Here is a 20,035-nt window from a genome sequence, read left to right as displayed (position 1 = left end):
AACTTAACATAAATCCAAAAATAAATTTAACTTCACTTTTACCTAGCTCTCTAAACTCGACATTCCTTAAATTTTTGTGTTTCAGGTTACTATTCACTGTACTATTCAAGTTAAATTGTTGACTTTCTAAGGCTTAATAGGTATGGGAACTCCAACTTCACCCACATACCACATTTTAGTTACCAAACTTGTTGGTTTTGGTTGTTTATTCAAATTCTAAATCTTTTTGGTAAATTTGATAAAATTTCAGTTTTGGAGTCTAAAGTTGCACTGTTCCATTGGTTATCTTACTGTTGAAATTTGGCAAAACCTTCTTCATAGAAAATGTTTCCTATTGTCTTAAGTTTATTCTCCTTTTTGAATCACTCTAATTAGAGTTTTGTAGCTCGAGTTATAGCCATTTGAACCATGGCTGCCGGATTAGACACAACCCAGAATTCTGGGCAATTTTCTGTGCTGGCAGTTTTAGGTCACCAACTTAGGGTGGCCAAATGACTTGGTTAATGGCATAATTTGGGTTTGTGTTCTTCATGAAAGTTTTAGGTCTATATCTTATCTAACCACTGGTAAAATTTCAAGTCATTTAGACCTGCCTAGCTCGAGTTATAGCCAAATGAACTATTCATTTGGTCAGTTTGTACAGAGGTAGACTGTGATTTTTCAACTTTGATCAATTTGTTCACTAAGTTTTGGTCACTTTTTGGGCATGCTTCCTAAATAAAAATTGTGTTATTTAGTGTCTATTTTTATCCCTAATTGTTCCCATACCAATTAGACTTGTAAAATTTCATTTTTGGTCTCACAAAGAAAATTTGGTCATGCTGCCAACAACATGACCATACTCCATCCGAATTTGGCTTTGATTCAAACACTTCTAACACACTTAATTAGGTCACAGATGACCATTTCTCACTTCACATTAGGTCAAAAACACCATTTACCACTTCCTCACATTTTTGGTCTCTAAACGCTAATGTTCAAAACCCTAATTCACAACCTCATGCATTTAGCTAATTCAAAGTATATAAACACAATCTCTCAACTTATTCAAGCATCCTAACATGTTTAACTCAATCAAACTCATGCAAATCACCCTCCCCTTCATGCTGGCCAAATTTCAGTTAAGTCCCTCACACATATTTTTATTTCATTTCTTTAATTTCTAAGCTCATTTAAGTAACTAAACATGCATTTAAAGTAGAAAGTTAAAAGTTAGCATACTAACCTTTCTTAGGTGTCTTTTTCCTCTTCTTATTTCTCCTCTTTTCTTCTTCTTTTTGTAGAAAATAGCTAAATCAAGGGTCTAGGTTAAGATTTACTTAAGGACTTTAGGGGAATTCATGGTTAATTTAGGGTGTATGAAGCTTGACTTAAGAGCTCTAATGGAGTTTTGCAATGGTGAGGGAGAGAGAGAATGAGGGCGGCACAAGGTAAGGAAGAAGAAAACTTTTGGTTATTTTTTTTTTCTTTTCTTTTCCTTCTTTTATGTCTTATGAAAGACCAAAAATCAATTTAATTAAATATATTAACTATTATTTTTATGGCATCATGCATGATGTCATCACCTTTTTTAGCTTTTTCATTTTCTTTTTTTTTCTATTTATTTTTCTATTAGTTCTTTAATTTAATTCTCGATTCCGAAATTTTTTTTTCTCCGATTTTATTTGAAAGTTAGGTCAGGAGTCAGCTCTCGGGGTTAATTGACCAAATTGCCCCTCGCCGGTTCATCCCGGTTTGCAAATAATCTAATATTTATTTCTGCTCCCTGACCTAATTATTTGACTGGCTTAACAATTCTTTTTCGTGATTTTCTCTTTTCCACTGTGTTTGTAATGGTCCTAAGGACCGCGGCGTCACATTTTACGGTTCGAAATTTGAGTTTAAAACGACTTCGCAGTTCTTCCCGAGAAAGTCACCCATCGCTGTGACTCTTGGCTCGTTTAACTTCTTATGTTCTGTTTTTCTTATTTATACTTAACTAATTGACAATTACTAATTATTTGTGTTTATGGCTTATCTAGTTGTCTTAAGTATGGTTCTAATCCCCTTAATTGTCCGGACCGACACCCATCATCGGAACAGTAAAATATACCAGACTATACAAATAGGGGTGTTACAATATTAAACGAAAATTAAATCAAATCAATAAAATATTCGGATTTGATATGTTGGGGTGTAAGCGAGTAATGTTACACATTAGCAAGCTGTTTGATTTTTGGTTTGATAAAAACTCAACTCGATTCGGCTCATTTATAACATAAGCTACGCTCGAGCTCAATTTTTAGACTGAACTCAAGTTTCATAGTATTCAGCTCGTTAAAATTCATGAGCCAGCCCATTTATAAAAATATTCATATTAGTTATTATATTTTATTATATTATAAATATTTATTATTTTTATTTATGAATATTCTAAAAATAATACATTATTTAAGATTATGATATAATCAATATATAATATATAATATGTATTTATTAAATATAGTTATTGTAATTTAAATTTAATTTTTTATAAAAATCAGGTTTTTTTTATATGAGGGCTAATCAAAATTACGTGGTTTAAATTTTATACCCTTAAATCTGAAACTCACTTTATAAATGAATTGAGCTATTTGTTAATTGCTTCATAGTTAGGTCGATAAAAAGCCCGGCTTGGCTAGACTCATTTAGAGCTAGTTTTGCAAACAAGTCAAATTTGAGTTTATGGATATTCGGCTCAAATTCGATATGAGTTAAACTCGAGTTTGAAAAAATTTTGACAAACTAAGTTTCAACTTTTCAAAACTCGACTCGATTTAATTCATTTACACCCTTATTAATATATATTGAATTCAGTATGATTTTATAATTTAATTTAAACTTTAAAAATTACACATGCCGTTACGAGTGTTCAGAAATAAATTAGGCTAAAGAAATGTTCATAGTGTATAGATTATATTTGATTGATTAAATTTCATAAATGCAAATAAATTTCATAAATTGTTAAATTCGAAAAGAGTATCGGTCAAATTACAATTTAATTCATTTTAATTTTGATTTATATAAGTGATTAAATTGTTTTACACATCAAAATAACTAGTCAAGTCAATGTTGCAATTCAACCACTTATATATTGCCCTTTTTACTTCATAATATTTTATCAAAATAACTAGTCAATTCAATGTTGTAATTCAACCACTTATATATTGCCCTTTTTACTTTATAATATTTTAACTTCATAATATTTTAATGTGAGATTCCAACACTCCCCCCTCAAGTGCAACCACATGGTTGTCACTTGATAATTAGTTTGTATTTTTATTTTTAATCCAATATAGGCTCAATTATACAGTTTTATAGGCGACTGAAATCCACAACCCAATCCGGACTCTGATACTATGTTAAATTCGGAGAGAGTATCAGTCAAATTATAATTTAATTTATTTTAATTTGAACTTATATAAATGATTAGATTACTTTACACATCAAAATGACTAGTCAAGTTGTAACCTAATCATTTTTACTTTATATTATTTCAACGTGGGATTCAAACATAAATGCAGAGAATTCTTCAAAACATATTATAAATATGTAATATCTAATAATTTTTAACATATTATTTTGTTTTAAGTTTTTTTTTTTTCTTTTTTTTCCTCTCATATTTACAAATATATAATTTTTTTTTAAGAAATGTATATATTAAAGTAAAACATTTGACCAAAAATTCAAATAAATTAATGATGGGAGTCCAATCCCCTATTTCTTTGAAACTTGATGAGACATTTGCCTACATCCTGCCCAACACTGCCCCATGGTCCATGGATTATATATATATATTCAGATTTAGGAAAGTGATTATTCCATTATACACGCCAATCCCATCTTTGATGAGATCTAGGAAAATCAAATATTATTAATTTTTCATTTGCTTTATAAAAAATATTTTTAAAACAAAATTTCTCATATTTTTTATTGTTTTAAAATACTCATATCAACAGAAAATATTTTTAATTAAGTTATTTAAAAAAATTAACTTTCTTTTTTAAAGAGAAGAAATTATTTCATAAATTTTAATAATTTTATTAAAATATAAAAATACTTAAACTTAAACTCCATTTATTTTGTAGAAAATATGCCCTATAAAATATTTTTAAAATTTTCAGTGTTTAAAGTATTAAAAAAATAAGTCAATAAACAATATTTTTTTAATTAAAAAGAAATTAATTAACTTTTAAGAAAAATTACTCTCTCTTTTTTAAAAGTTATTTTTTAAATTTTAATACTTTTATTAAAATATAAAAATACTTATATATATAACATAAATACTTATCATTATAATAAAAAAAATAATTTATATAAAAAACAGTTTTCATATATAAATTATTTTATGAAAAATAAAATTTTGATATATATATTATAAACACATATTATTATTCAATATTACAATCAAATAATGAAAAATACTTTCATAAAAAATATTTTTTTAGAAAATAATTTCCATAAACGAAAAACAAATTTCAATAAAACTATCTTATTTTGTCTAGTCCAATATCTAATGGATGGAATTAATATAATTAAATAATTACTGAAAGAAAATTAATGATATAAAATTAAAAAAAATTGAAAATTTATTTTGTTATAATGAAATGAAATTATTAATATAGATTATAAAATAATATTAAATCCAAAATCTAAAGCTAGCTAATACACTTATTACAGTATATTGGATTATGATCTCCTTATTTATGAACAAAAGTTCTTTTATCATGGTAAAATCAAGAAATGAGAATTTGGATTTACAAGTCCTGTGCCTATAAATGAATCAATGTTTGCACACAATCAAGGTTGATAAAATTGCAGAGCAACTGCTACTCCACAAAGAGTATACAAGGAGGCTACACTTGAACGAAAGAAAAGCGATAGAAATCACAAGGCAAATGCAACCTTTAAGCGATACATGAGGAAGGAAGGAGAAAGCACTTGTAAAATTTCCAGCTTATTTAGTCATACAAACCTTCTTCTCTCCAAACATCAACAAGAAAATCCACCATTTCCTGCCATTAATATCCCACAAGATTCAGAAATTGAGAGTAGCTTGCAATTTAAAAGTATATTTGAAAAACATAAAGGAAAGAGCTAACTTACAGTAAGAGGGATAGGTCGGGGAAAAGGCTTGTTGCTCCCAAGTAAACTCTCATAAGTGGCATTCCATCTGCAAAACTCGGTAGTTTACAAAAAGCTGTGAATGAGAAGCAAGAAGAAGACTAAGAGAACTCTGAAATGCCTCCATGCTAACTTGCCAACTAAATTCTTCATACGCTTTTTTATCAAAAAGGGAGGAAAGGGAAAGGATATTTCACCTTATTGCCGGTTCTTGAACTTGTGCCCTGTTTGGAGACCTTTTATTTGCAAGCCACTGCTGCCTTGTTTGATTCCAAAGAAGAAGACCTGAATCCAACAAGCGTCCATTGTTAGAAGTCATAGATGCATCAGCAAAGAAGGGGAGAAAAAGAAAAAGAAATGCATGTTAAAGACCTTGGATAAGGGAGCCCTAACACTTGCTTCACAAAAGGGAAAAGACGAGAGCAAGGGGGACAAAAGAGAAGATACAGGGAAGAGATGAGAAAGGAAGCAAAGAGAGGAGGGGGAGATAGAGAAATTAGAGAGAATATAGATTTTGTATTTCACTAATCTTCAAGCCCTGAATTACACCTCAATTTCTATATTTCTACTAACAGCTCGCTCATGTAACTAACTAACAGCTGACATCTCTAAGTCCTAGCAATGCATAATTCTTAGAATTGCAAAAAATCAATTAGTAGATCCAGAACACTCATAGAGAACAACCATGTGACTCTAACAAGCAAATAGAGTGAAGCAATATCTTAAAAGAGAGAAGCTGTAATATATGTTGAAATTTAGGACGGAACAACATGGACACTTCAGTGAATGTAACATATTGAGTAAGCTAATAGATAAACACTTGCCATGATTTACAAATTCAGAAGGATTGCTTGTGCTGCCGTCACTAGTAGAGGGATCACAGGTCTGATTCAAGGTAATGATTGTTGAAATACTTCTTTGGGATTGTACTCCACTATGGTCCATTTCACCTGCACTACTGCTTTCGAAGTCGTCTGTAGTGCTGGGTTGCTTTACTGTTTGACGTTGAATTGTCAGACCCTTTGATGGGTCATAAACCGCAAAATTTGTAGAAGGTTTAGCACAGCATCCAAAACAACCTCTGCTCTGTTACAAACCAGATTGCACCATAAACATGATTAGCACCAAACGTTAACAAACTGAATCTCACTTTAGGTTTATCAGCTTGAATAAAAAGTAATCCACCCCTTGGTGGATCCCTACACCAACAATCAGTCAATTCCAACAGAAGACGGTGGCAAGGTAGAAAAGTTAAATTCTACACTTGCTGCAAATGGATAGGCAGAAAAAAGAAAATTCCACCAGTCATATAATCTCATCATTTGGCCCAACTAACAGAGGAAAAAGAAAAGAAATGCAGGGGGGAGGGGGGGGTGGGCATAATCACAGTTGAGGGGCATAAACACAGTTGATGAGCACAAATCCATACATGGCAAAAACATAAACAAGATATTTAGAGCACATGATACGTCTCCTCTCCTCCATCAATCAAGCCAGAACATATTTCATAGTTTAATGGACACAATATACGTAGACCAGATCAATTCATACTGAAAAAGAAGAAAACAGATAAGAAGATTTCCTCACACTAAAAAGAGCCTTGCATTTGTTCTTAAATGATTCCACAGTTACAAGCAAGAAAGCCCGGAAACAAGCACCACAAAACAATACAAATGAACAGCAGGGTTTATTCTCAAAGCATCTCTCAGTTTGGTTCAGGAAAGGTTTCCTCACACTGAAAAAAGCCTTGCATTTGTTCTTAAATGATTCCATAGTTACAAACAAGAAAGCCCGGAAACAAGCACCAGAAAACAATACAAAAGAACAGCAGGGTTCATTCTCAAAGCATCTCTCAGTTTGGTTCAGGAAACAACACCCAGAAACATAGTTACTACAGCTACCTATGCGAAAGAATAACCTTGTCATAGGGTATCGGATTGACCACTACTAGAAGGAAAGAATAAATACTACAGATAAAAAAGCCATAACAAGTTTCTCTGTTCACTACATACAAGCTTGCTTACAGAATAAGCAAACACAAAATCATAAAAGATTCTAAACCATATGAAAAGTAAACTTAACCTACACAATTAATCCTTCTGTTTTAGTGATCCAAACCGGAACACTCAAGCAAGCAAATTAGAACAGGAAATAAATTTATAGGCGTTCAATCTTCTGTTGATGAAGGCAAAATCAATTTATTTTTCTCAGGAATCAAACAGAATGTACAACATACATAGTAAAAGGAACCGAAAAGCTCACCCCATGCATGCAATAATATGGTAGATCCAAGGAGGAAGGAGTCTACAGAGATGCATTTACAAGCACAACGCCAGCGATGTTAGCTGTGAAACCCTAAATCCCGGAAGGAGAGGCCTAACGATCCTGCACAGCAATCAACAAACCCGATCATATCTATTAAAAAAGCAACCTTTTTTAGTTAAAGAAAAACTTCCCGTGAAATCTTCCATTGATGAGGTTGGAAAAAAGAAAGAAAAAAAAATCAAGCTCAACAAAACCAGCAAGAAACAGGTCCTGTATGTTTTCCAAGAAAAATCATAACTTTCTCTTTTGTTGTTCAAAGACAAAGGGATATGGTGAGACCTCAAAAATTGCATGATTGAAAAGGGAAAATTATGGGTTCCCCTCCTTCTCTCCTTCCTGAAACAAAATTTGACCCTCTGGTTGCTGATTCAACCAAAGGGCTCTTCCTCTCTCTATATATCTGTTTTTGCCACCTTTTCCCTTGCACAATAATTGTAGTCTTAGCTGTTGTTTATTGCTGGCCAAAAGAGGCCCATAACAGAAGGGAAGGCCAGGGTTTTATCTGTATTAGTGAAGAAATATGCCATTTTTGGAACACCTCTGGTACTTGACAACCACCCTTCAGTTTTGAATTCTGACTACAATTGGATGCTGGTCGTTGATTTACCTCTATTTTAGGGAAATTATTCTCTGCAATTGTTTTTCACGATGCCCAACAGGGGTGAGAATAATGATTATAATAAAAAAATAAAATAAAATCACTTTAGTTTAATTTTTTTAATTTAATTTGAGTAGATCTATATTTTGTGATAAAATTAGGCGGCAGAATTAGAGGAAGAAATTCATATTTTTAATATACTTGTGCCCAGTACTTAAGCCATGGTAGCAGAGTTGTAACAACTCCATTGTTACATCAATGAGATAGCGAAGCACCATCTGGATACACTTGACAATTCCGGTCCAGGATGTCGGAAAGAGTAGGAATGCTAAAATTTGTGGAATCTGATTCGATTCGTTTCCAATTTTTTTTTTTTTTTTTCTCTTGCGTTGATTTTGATTTGGGCGAAATGGTGACAGGAAAATCTTTTCTCCATCTCGAAATTTCATAATTTGCGGAAATAATAATATATTATTACTTTTATTAAATAATAATTTATTTTTATATATTTATATATTATAATTTTAATAAAATATAAAAATGTATTATTAAAATAATATATAAAACTTATATTTTTAATTATATTTTATTTTTAATAAATAAATTTATATTATATATTAATAGATTAAAATAAAAAAATAAAAATAAAATTTACTGTATGAAAATCGGCTTCGTTCCACACCCTGATGAAAAAATCTCCATTCTCGTCTCGAACTTTTGTTGGATGAGAATGGAAGGAGCAATCTTGTCCCTAATCAACCTCGTTGCCATTCCTAAGAAAGAGGGCTCAAAAATTCAATGTGTTAATACCAAAGTGCCAATCTTACCATATATCTAACCTCTAGCTTACTATGTAAATTTCAAATGGTCTGTGATATAAAAGGCTAATAAACAGACTTTGTTGGAGCTCGCTCATCCGAACTTAGAACCAGACAACCCGCCCAACCAAGCTCGAAGCCAGGCAGAGTTCTACCATCCGAGCTCAGCACCTGATAGAGTTCAAGCATCTGATCTCAAATACCGATACCGAGCTTTGAGGAAAGCCTAAGAGAGTTCCGACCAATTTCAAAGAGATTCAACAAGATCGGAGAGATCGGTACTCTCTTCAAGCTCAGACCAAACGGAGACTGTGCCACCGATCATGCCATTTATCACGCATAATTCCCAACATAATCTAAGGATGATTATCGTTACAACTTAAATAGGGAATCGATGATGATTTAGCTAAGATTTCCAAATCATTATAAAAATAAGGTAAAGCTTCGGAAATAGGTATGCAAACAATATTCTCACTTCTATTATACTAAATACTCGATTCCTAATTCAATTCCTGACTTGAGCGGCGGAGTGGTTATCAACCAGCATCGGCCCTCACTTGTTCTATCTTCAGAAGACCCTCAATCTGGCCAAATCTAATATCCAGGAAATCCACGGCTAGGGATGAGCATTCAGTTCAAACCGAATCGAATTGAATCGAAACGAATTAAATTACCAAAATCGAATTGCTATATTTTAAAACTGAAATAAATGAAAAATCGAATCGAACCGAACTATTTTATTTTGGTTCGGTTCAAATCGATCGATTCCGAATTTCACTTGATTTTTTAATTTAGACTTGATTTTCAAGTTATTTAGTTTGATTTAATCTTAGTTTGAACCTAATAATCATTAATCAATGAAATTAGACAATTTATATATATATATATATATATAATTACATATAATTCATAAGTTTCTCATAAAAATAAATTAATTCAAAAATAAAAAATATTATTCGGTTCGATTCAACAGAATTTTTAAAATACAAAATCAAACCGAACTGAATTACCAAATTAAGATAGTTTGATTCGATTTTTCGATTTAAACCGAATAGTGCTCACCTCTATCCACGGCAACATCAGTATGGTTGGAACTTGGAACCCTCCCATTGCAATCTCAAAGCTGAGAGCACCCTTTCACCATCCATTGATGATTGGCCTCTGGTTGATGTATGTACACACCATCCACTGAAGAATCAACAAAATTAAAGGGTAGAATTATGATGAATTAATTGTTGATAAACTAAAATTAATGCAAGGATCAATAGAGGGTTGATAAATTTTTTAGCATTTTAAGAACTGATATCACTATCAAAGGCACAAGACCTAGCAAGACTGAGAATTTTTGAGACTGATTTATTTTACTTTTGGGGTAGACAATATGTCCCACCTTGCAAACATGGGCACATGGCTTTGAAAATTGAGATCACCCAGGTAAAACAAGGAAAAAAAATGACCAAGCAACTTGAAGTAACAAGTCTAGAGTTGCAGCAGTTGAAAGATTCAGTACTTGGAGATAATCAAAGTCCTTTTTGAGAAATCTGCAGGCACTATTAAGAGATTCGATGCAGGTTTTCTCAAAAGAATCTCATGCATTCTTGTAGTGTGAAGGAAGAGATGGATTTCTCGAAAGAATTCAAGTTAGAATCAATTCCCTCCTTTGATTAATTGCTAGGAGTTTGTTGGGGCTCATATACCAAAATTTGTTGTCTAGCATACAGCAGGATCGAAGAATTCACCGTGATATATCTGATTCGTGCATAATATCATGAAAAAATGAATACAATTTTTTTATGGTAATACATTTAGTTTGTAGATATTAAACGAACTTTTCTAAAGATAATTTTAATGTGATTAATTTCTTATAAATATAAGTTAGAGTTTTATGGATATATCTATTTTATGTCAAAATAATCAATTATTATTATTATTATTTTTTTTTTTACATCAAATTCATAGTTGAGACTTAATCAGGAGATATTTTGGCTTATATTGCTGCTAATGTGATTTCGATTACAGATAGGTAGTTTTTGGTCTTGATTGTCTCTGTTCTCATATGCTCATGTGTGTATAGGGGTGTGCAAATAGTTTGTTCGGTTTCAAACTGAACCGAACCGATAAAATCGAAAATTAAAAATAAAAAATTTTAAAAACTAAACAAAACCAAACCAAACCAAACCAAACCAAACCGATTATTAAGAGAAAATTGAACTGAACTAAATCGATAAATATTGGTTCGGTTATTGGTTCGATTCGGTTTTAAACTGATCAAATCAAATTTTATAAAATTTCATGTTTTCAACATTAAATCTCAATAACAAAAACATAAAAAAAAAACTTAAAAATCAAAACTCAAAAATCTTAGGGTTTCCTTGATATATATATGTATATAAGTAATTTCAGTTCGGTTCAATTTTTTTATTTATTTTTTTTATGAAAATAACCGAATTAAACCGATTAACCGAAATTATCAAAATTTATAAATTGAACCGAACCGATTGAATTCTTAAACTAAACTGATTGAACCGAATTAACTCGATTAGGTTCGATTTTTCGGTTTAAACCAAAATCTTCTCACCCTTACTATGCATTTATAATTTTGCAATACAGCGTCAAGACATTCTATGTAAATTTGATAATCCAATCAGATGCAACATTAGCATTTCAAATGTGTATAAGTGATTGAGAGCTAACGCTTAATTTTTAATTTTTTAAATTAAATAAATTATATTTGTGTGATTATATAATTTGTATTTAATAATTAATATATAAAATCTCAATAAAAATTATATAAAAGGAATTTTAAAAAAATGGATAAACATAGATTTTTATTTTTCAATTTTTTTTACATAAAACAATAAAAATAGAAAAAAAAGAAAAATAAAAATAAAAAATATTTTCGACAATTAAAATGCCCTAAGCTTTTTCAATTATGTAATTTGTCTAATGGGAAAGGGTAAATTGAATATTAATTAAATAAATAATAAATATATATATTTTTTCAGTAGAGCATGTTCTATCAAAGGAATTTTTACCTAAATTAAATTCATTTCTCATAGGAAATTTTTATCAAAATCAAATTTATTATAAATTTAAAATATAAATAAATAAATAAATCTTATAGTATATTTAATATTATAAATTTGTAGTGAACTCGATTTAGATATAAAAATTCTCCCCTCATATAGTTATGTGTAGGTGAAATCTTTATTGCAACTTTGGACTGTTCCATCCAATTCACCGACATAATTGCATATTAGTGCCCTGTCTACTTTTTCATTTCCAAGATCTCTCTCTCTCTCTCTCTTAAGTATAAAACACCTAGAACACTTATCATCTCCACTCACTATCATACTGCAAATTTTCTAACTCTGAGATCTCCATAAAATATTATGGCACAATCAAAGAAATTCAGAGGCGTCAGGCAACGCAAGTGGGGCTCCTGGGTCTCTGAAATTCGCCACCCTTTACTGTAAGTTCATCCACTCACATCATTACTATATATACATACTCTACCTAGCACTTCTCTTCCTAATTAGATATTCATGTTGCTCCAGAGCTAGCCATAAGTTACCAAATTGCTGGCTGTCCTGCAGGAACGCATTCATAATTCTAGCTATTTCTCTTTTTATTATAGGCATATCTCATATATAACATGTACTCTTATCATGCATTTTTCTTGGACATAAATGCCAGAGCCTGATTTTCAAACCTGCATTACTAGATGGGTACTCGAACTATTTTTGATAAATCTCTTTATATGCACACCTAGTAGGCATTCTTAGCATGCATTTTTCTTACTTGAACATGAAGAGGAAGAATCACCAAATATGGTGGCTTAGTGGTAAGCCTTTGATTTGTTCAACTCTCCCACTCCAACATTGAAACTCAATATTATCTCCATTGTCTGCGGTATGTGAATCAACTACGAGTTGTCCATACTCTCAACACCTTGAAACACATTATGACTCGGTGATAGATATCCTGTAAGTGAATTAATCAAAAGACTATGATACCGTTTCTTGAGTGTAGAGTGCAATGACCATACTTACCGCTAGAGTTTTTTTTTTTATTTTGTTTTTAAGAAAGAGCCTATTTTCTATTGGAAGATGCTTGGTGTACAAAATATGGTGTACGAAAACGTACAAAAGGGGGTAATTCAATAAATTCATAATACTTTTTAGATGTACAATGTCTATTTAACTCTTTATGAATTTTTCATATTTGAATTTCAAAATTTATAACTTCTCTCTCTTTTATTATTAGTCACCTAATCAAATATCACCAATTTTCTAACCTATCATTTTTTACCAAATTTTCAACCAATTAAAGACTATTTCACCACCCATTTAACCTATCAGAGCTCACCATGCTATTAACCTATCAGAACCTACCATCCTTTTAACTTATTAGAGCTCATCGTTACTATAACATATCAGAACCCACCATCCTTTTAACCTATTAGAGCTCACCATTACTATAACCTATCAAAGCCCACCATCCCATTAACCAATAATTACTTATCTCAACTTCTAACTCCATAACCCTTCTCAAGTAAGAGACTCCACAATCCAACCTCAAGCATTTTTGGTTTAATTTTCTTCATGTATTTATCTTCGGTTTAATCTTTTTTTTTGTGGTTATTTTCGAATCAATTTTATATTTTCCATCTCATACATGAAGTTCTGCAACAATGGGAGATGATTTGATTTTTACAAGAGAGAAGAAAAATGAAAAATATTTAGGAACTGAACTGTTGCCTTTAAAAGACGATCTTATCATAATTGAAAATCCTTTCAATTTGGCATGATACTTGTAGAAATTAACCAAATCATCCATGCTTAGAAAATGCATCCCAGTTTTTGGACTTTCCTCCACATTGTAAGGAATTTCATCCTTATGAACGTTTGAACATTGACCATCACTGCCTGACTAAGATTCTTCAACCAGGCCTTCCTCATAACCATGGGAAGGTGTGTCATTAGTGCCATTGGAAGGTTCATCACTAAGAGAGTTTTCATTGAACAAGCTATCATCATCTCTAATTCCTAATGTATTATACAACTCTCTCCGTCTTCTCTCATTTTAACTTCCATTACCCTTGATCAATACTATAAGATTCACCCACTATAACACAAAATCTTGGATGGTGTTGGTATGTGTATTAGAGTGGAAGAAAATTGATAATTTTCGTTCTACCCTAAACCATAGATGAAGGAAATATATTTTTTTTCTAAGAGATGCAAATATGATTTGGATGGAAAAATATGAAAAAGACATTGATTGGTTCAATTTTTTGAAGGGTTAGACATGATTAGTTGAATTTTTTATGAAATATTATTGGTTGAGAGATTGGTAAAAGCTATTGATTAGTTAAAGGTTTAGTGCAATGCGATTAGTTGAAGTTTTGGTGCAATGTAATTGGTTGAGACATTTAGTTGAAGTTTTGGTGCAATGTAATTGGTTGAGACATTAATAAAAGCTGATTGATCAAAAGAAAGGAAAGCAATGATTGATTAGATTTTGGAGGGAAAAGATTTTAGAGGGAAAATAAATATATTTGGAGCCTAAATGTTTTAAGGGCAAGAAGGACATTTTATCTCATTTGTATAATTTTTGTAAATATTTTTTTGTACACCTAGCCAAGTCCTTTTCTATTTTGCATCGTTTTACCGACTAGTGAATTATTAGGTTTAGGCAACAATTTCTGATCTTGCATTTCGTATCTTTTTTTTTTGGTGGGTGTGCGTAGGAAGAGGAGGATATGGCTAGGCACGTTTGAGACAGCTGAGGCAGCAGCAAGAGCTTACGACCAAGCAGCTATACTAATGAGTGGCCAAAAGGCAAAGACCAATTTCCCTAGGGGTGACTTGGAAGAGACAAGTAGTGATCATCATCACTGCAGTAATAATGATCAGTTTCCATTGCCTCCCGAGTCTCTTTCTAAGCTGCTCAACACCAAGCTTCGCAAATGTTGCAAAGACATTTCTCCTGCTTCCGTCACATGTTTAAGGCTTGACAACGAAAACTCTCGCATTGGAGTGTGGCAAAAGGGAGGAGCTGGGTCTCGTTCAAGGTCGAATTGGGTCATGAATGTGGAGCTTGGAAACAAGAAAACACAAGTGATGGAGGATGGATTGTCACTGTCATCAATATCATCATCGTCACCAGCGGTTAGGATGGAACCTGGAAATGGTACAGATGAAGAGGATAGAATTGCAATGCAAATGATAGAAGAACTACTTAACTGGAATTGACCTGAAAGGCTGTGTAACCTCATCATCTTCTGGTGGGGAACCCTTCAGATAAGACAAATATACATTGCTCCCTGCAGCTCTATAATTATGTATGTAAGAATACATGTGTCTCCTTGCTCAACTTACCTTACATATGTAGCAAATGGTTTCTGGAACGTAATTAGTCCTTGGAAATGGAAAATTAACGTACACATTCACCTATACATTTAGTTTTTCTTTATATTTTTTCTTTTATTTAACTGGAATTTTAACTCGGAGATCTCATTAGTCTTATGTAGATAAATGTTCACTGCAAGGAATTGGATAAATTGTTAAATCTTTCATGGGGATGATGACAGCCATGGATGCTTGCATTTGGTCTGGTAAATTCAGTAGGGGGATCAATGGAAGGATCCCCACAAGTCTTAACAAAATAATAAACAAGAGTTTGACAGAGAAAAGGCACATTCACTGCTGCAAGTGGTTGGATGACAATAAATGAATGCATTATCTGTTTACGAATATGATCAGAGTTGATTGGCCATCGACAAGAAAGGACAAGTTTTGCCAAGCTTTCAATGTAATACAGGGGTGGGTGAATTGCAATTATGAATACGTAACTATGTGTATACGCTGAATTTTTATCTTGTGAAATTATTGTACAACAATATAATTATTTATTAGATTTATGTGAAATTTATTATAATTAATAATTATAATAAAATTATTATATATATATTAATTTTATTATATAATTTTTGAAAAACTTATTTTGATAAGTCATTTTTAATATACAGGACTCATGGCAATTTTATTATATATATATATAATATTATAAAATTTTAATTATTTTATAAAATTATACGATAATTTCTCAAAACGAGACACGACACGAGAGTATTCAAATTCCCATCTCACGAATATTCTCTTCGTATTTCTGATTTTCTCTCTCCCATCCCTATCGGCTGTCGACATTACAATATGAATATCGCATTTCGCAGAAGGCATTATTTTTATTTATTTTTTGAAAAGAATTCAGTTGCGGAATAACATTAAGATTCATGTCCGGCGGTGGTGATCAGGTGCCGGTAGAGATATGAAGTTCTGAAAGAGCCTGAGCATATTAATAGAGGATACCTTACCTGAATGGAGAGACAAGTTTTTATCCTATAAAGATTTGAAGAAGCAACTCAAGTTGATTTATCCTAAGGATGGAGATAAGCCGCCGAAAAAGCGGCCGAGATTGGAGGCGGAGGATAGAAAGGACAGTGAGGATCGCGAGGAGGAGAGTGGCGGTGAGATGAACAAGGCGGTGATTGATTTCGTTAGGCTGTTGGAGGAGGAGATGCAGAAGTTTAATTCCTTTATTGTTGAAAAAGAAGAGGACTTTGTTATCAAATGGAAGGTATTTATTTCTCCTTGTTTGTAGGAGGAAAAGGGATTATTTGTTCTTGTCTACTGTATATTTGCGAAGTTAAAGTTTCCATTTTTTTTTTCATGTCTTTTGATGATTTGCCAAGTGATTGGAAATCTGTGAGATGCTAATGTTGTCTGCTAATGTGCTAAAGTTGATGTTAGGCTCAATTTGATATGGGTTGAGTTAGCTATTTAGTAAATATATTTTTTTGGCATCATTTTTCTCATGTAATTATGCTTTTGCTACTTGAACTGGATCTAAATGACCATATACATCAGTTAATTGGCCAAAAACAGAGATTTTTCCCTCGACCGAAGATTTGTCTGCTATACTTCTACATGCTTTGTTACTAAAATGTTTTGTATACATGAAACTCAAGCCATGTTAAGCTTGTCGTGCTTTTGGAAATTTCATTAGTAACTTTAGTTTGACATAATTTGTCATGTTGCAATGTACTTCCTATCACTTGAGTTGTCTGGTCAGCATTCATGTTTCTCTAGATGGGTTTGTAATTTATATTGTTTCTTGTTTTTTTTTTTTTTTTCATTTTCTGTAGTATGCAATATCTTGCTGTTAGTTCCGTTGAGAATGGATTGAAATGCATGAACATGTATTCAATTGAAATTTCTTTTATGCTTGTGGTTGGAATGCAGGAGCTGCAAGATAGGGTAAAAAGGCTAAGGATTCAAATGATAAACTGATGGAAGTGGAGAGGGAGATAGTGGATTTCCATGGAGAGATGGTGTTGTTGGAGAATGACAGTGCTCTTAACTACACAAGTGTGCATGAATATACTTTACAGTATTGATAAAAAAAATGTGATTTAAATATTTGGTTTTATACTTCTATTATTAATGCGAATTCCAGTAGTTTTAATAAGAAGCCTTCGTATCTTAATGCATGTATTTAATTTATTTGGCTCTATTAGAGCGGGATCCATTTTTTGGGGAATATGAGTTCTTCTTGTTCAATAGTCTAGAGTTGATTTGTTTCAAATTTTTATGTTCTTTGCACAGGACTAGTTTGGAATTAAGGCTTAGTAGTTGTTGTTGTTGTTTGCACAGGACTTGTGAAGATATTAAAGAATATGACAAGCGAAGTGGTGCTTTGGTCCGCTTGCCCTTCATCCAAAAGGTTATGCAGCAGCCGTTCTTCACAACTCATGTGCTTAACAAGCTTGTGAATGAATGTGAAACCATCCTTGATCGGCTCTTCTCTAGAAATGAACCATCAGTATCACCTGATGCAACTGAAGAAATAGGATGTTGTGACTCCAAAAACTTCAGCTGAAAGTAAGGAAAGGCCACTTGAAGTTCCAAAAGAACTTACTGAGATTGAGAATATGAAGAACATGTACATGAAGCTAACTTTATCAGCTTTGCGTGTTCTTAAGGAAATTCGGAGCGGAAGTTCAACTGTGAATGTGTTTTCATTGCCCCCTTTGCAAAGTAATGCCTTGGAGGAGGATTGGAAGAAAGTTCTTGTCGTAGAACAAGCTGCCAAATAGAGTTTTATTTTCAGAATCTTACAATTTTTTTTGTGTAAATTTTTAAATATTGGAATTTCATCTTCTTCTTGTGTGAGTTAGTGCACTTGGCTCTCCATTGTTACGTTTTTGCAAAGTAATTTTATCAGTTCATGAAAGTTATCTAGGGTGGGGGATGCTTGTTTCTTTTGTTTGTTTGTTTTGTTAGGCCTGGTATCTGGTTCAATGGTTGAATGGCATTGAACTGAATCGCAGGGGTAACATAGGGTCTATGATTCTGGTTGATTTAAAAAAAAAAAAAGGGTTAAAAAAACATGGGTTTGATTCTAATGTCAATTTTGATTTAAATTAAATTAGTTTGGTTTCAGATTTATTGAAACACTTTTATTAAGTCCGAAAAAGGAAAGAGGGTTTTGGTAAGTTGACAAGAGGATTACTTAGTGCTGTTGTCAACCATCGCTCTGCTTATGTTATAAATATCATTCTACTGGTAACAATATCAGCAAGCGCCTGTAGCTCAGTGGATAGAGCGTCTGTTTCCTAAGCAGAAGGTCATAGGTTCGACCCCTATCTGGCGCGTTTACAAATTTTTTTTCACCTACTTTTTATTTGTCTTTATTGTTCATGAGGTTTTGTTTACCATCTCAATGTTTTTTTTCACCATTAGACCTGATCTACAGACTACAATGTGTTATTTAGATGCCACTGATTTTTCTGCGTTTAATGCCTCCTAGATGACCAACCTAACATGGAGTCCCTCCACTTAAACGCTAATTAAGTGCCTCATCTAATCTTGTTCTAATCTACCTACCATGGACCAAATCAACCCCATCTCATCTACCATGGACCCTTTATATTTCTCACACATTCTCCATTGTTGTGTGTACAACTTCAGGCCTAATTTGACAGGAAAAATGTCTCTAGTTGCTGAAGCTCCTGGTTATCTTCAAGCCTTTTCTGATGGGTCTGTCAAACGCTTTTCACCAGAAACAGTCCCTTCTTCAATGCAATCAACCAATGGATACAAGTTCAAGGATGTAGTCATTGACCCATCAAAACCAATAACAGCAAGGCTATTCCTTCCTGAGTCTTCTGCGAGTCGGCTACCAGTTATGGTTTATTTTCATGGTGGTGGCTTTTGCATTGGCTCAACTACATGGCTTGGCTACCATCACTTTCTTGGAGATTTCTCAGTCACATCCCAATGCGTTGTCCTCTCTATTGACTACCGTTTGGCACCGGAGAATCGCCTTCCGATAGCTTATGATGATTGCTACATTTCACTTGAATGGTTGAGTCATCAAGTGATTGTTGATCCTTGGCTCGAGTTGGCGGATCTTTCTCGTGTGTTTCTCTCTGGAGATAGTGCTGGAGGTAACATTGCACACCATGTTGCTATCAGAGCAATGAAGAACAAAGTTTCTCATGTTAACATCAAGGGATTGTTGTTGATTCATCCTTATTTTGGAAGTGAGAAAAGGACTAAGAAAGAGATGGCTGATGGCGCAGCAGGTGATGTAGAAATGAATGATATGTTCTGGAGACTAAGCATACCAGAAGGGTCAAATCGCGATTACTTCGGATGCAATTTTGAGATACATGATCTCTCTGCAGCTGAATGGAGGGTGTTTCCAGCAACAGTGGTTCATGTTGCTGGCCTAGACTTCTTACATGAAAGGGGAGTAGTGTATGCAGAGTTTTTAGCTAAGCATGGGGTGAAAGAGGTGGAGCTAGTGGAGGCTGAAGGAGAATCTCATGTGTTCCATGTGTTTCGCCCTGAATCTGAGGCGACACGCTTGCTCCAACAACAAATGAGCAAATTTATGAACAGCCATTAGCTCCTCAAATGGCTGTCAATGCCATGGAACAATCAAAGAAATCTGCAGAAATTATAGCAACCATATGAGAAATTTACTGAAATTTGACAAGGCTATTGCAATTACAACAGATAATGCAAATCAAATGTATGAAAAATAAATGAATTCAATCCAATGTGTCCAAAAGGTTCAGCAA

At 32.8% G+C, this 20,035-nt stretch overlaps 3 protein-coding genes, 1 non-coding gene and 1 pseudogene across 6 annotated transcripts; 4 read left to right on the top strand and 1 right to left on the bottom strand.

The window, feature by feature from the left end:
- Positions 1-4,768: 4,768 nt before the first annotated feature.
- Positions 4,769-8,009, bottom strand: LOC110654041 (uncharacterized). 3 transcript variants are annotated; one of them, XM_021809905.2, is made up of 6 exons: positions 7,747-8,009; positions 7,405-7,527; positions 5,967-6,223; positions 5,340-5,427; positions 5,125-5,191; positions 4,769-5,033 (listed from the first exon to the last, which is right to left on the bottom strand). In XM_021809905.2, the coding sequence occupies exons 2-6, from the start codon at positions 7,458-7,460 to the stop codon at positions 4,980-4,982; spliced, it is 522 nt and encodes a 173-aa protein (XP_021665597.2). In that variant the 5' UTR covers positions 7,461-7,527; positions 7,747-8,009; the 3' UTR covers positions 4,769-4,979. The 3 variants fall into 3 exon arrangements, with proteins under 3 accessions (XP_021665597.2, XP_021665598.2, XP_021665596.2); XM_021809906.2 differs by lacking the exon at positions 7,747-8,009 and having other exon boundaries at positions 5,967-6,228; positions 7,405-7,533; XM_021809904.2 differs by lacking the exons at positions 7,405-7,527; positions 7,747-8,009 and adding an exon at positions 6,730-7,298 and having other exon boundaries at positions 5,967-6,228.
- Positions 8,010-12,194: 4,185 nt separating this feature from the next.
- LOC110654045 (ethylene-responsive transcription factor SHINE 2-like) lies at positions 12,195-15,397 on the top strand. Its single transcript, XM_021809911.2, has 2 exons — positions 12,195-12,355; positions 14,636-15,397. The coding sequence occupies exons 1-2, from the start codon at positions 12,276-12,278 to the stop codon at positions 15,138-15,140; spliced, it is 585 nt and encodes a 194-aa protein (XP_021665603.2). The 5' UTR covers positions 12,195-12,275; the 3' UTR covers positions 15,141-15,397.
- Positions 15,398-16,215: 818 nt separating this feature from the next.
- Positions 16,216-18,208, top strand: LOC110654044 (SPX domain-containing protein 1-like; annotated as a pseudogene).
- A 320-nt stretch (positions 18,209-18,528) lies between these two features.
- TRNAR-CCU (transfer RNA arginine (anticodon CCU)) lies at positions 18,529-18,601 on the top strand. Its single transcript has one exon. It is a non-coding gene; the product is annotated as a tRNA-Arg (tRNA).
- A 248-nt stretch (positions 18,602-18,849) lies between these two features.
- LOC110654043 (probable carboxylesterase 17) lies at positions 18,850-20,035 on the top strand. The gene has a single exon (XM_021809909.2). It carries the CDS (start codon positions 18,865-18,867, stop codon positions 19,858-19,860), a length of 996 nt encoding a protein of 331 aa, XP_021665601.2. The 5' UTR covers positions 18,850-18,864; the 3' UTR covers positions 19,861-20,035.

Source organism: Hevea brasiliensis, chromosome 4, assembly GCF_030052815.1.
Source record: "Hevea brasiliensis isolate MT/VB/25A 57/8 chromosome 4, ASM3005281v1, whole genome shotgun sequence".
NCBI lineage: Eukaryota > Viridiplantae > Streptophyta > Magnoliopsida > Malpighiales > Euphorbiaceae > Hevea > Hevea brasiliensis.
The sequence above is the reverse complement of the archived record's forward strand: the minus strand, read 5'-3'. Positions and strand labels throughout refer to the sequence as shown.

Coding starts and splice junctions, on each gene's coding strand:
- LOC110654041 (XM_021809904.2), bottom strand. CDS start 7,068: ATGACAAGGTTATTCTTTCGCATAGGTAGCTGTAGTAACTATGTTTCT. Junction 5,192..5,339: donor GTTCAAGAACCGGCAATAAG/GTGAAATATCCT, acceptor CGAGTTTTGCAG/ATGGAATGCCACTTATGAGA. Junction 5,034..5,124: donor CCCGACCTATCCCTCTTACT/GTAAGTTAGCTC, acceptor TATTAATGGCAG/GAAATGGTGGATTTTCTTGT.
- LOC110654045 (XM_021809911.2), top strand. CDS start 12,276: ATGGCACAATCAAAGAAATTCAGAGGCGTCAGGCAACGCAAGTGGGGC. Junction 12,356..14,635: donor GAAATTCGCCACCCTTTACT/GTAAGTTCATCC, acceptor GGGTGTGCGTAG/GAAGAGGAGGATATGGCTAG.
- LOC110654043 (XM_021809909.2), top strand. CDS start 18,865: ATGGACCCTTTATATTTCTCACACATTCTCCATTGTTGTGTGTACAAC.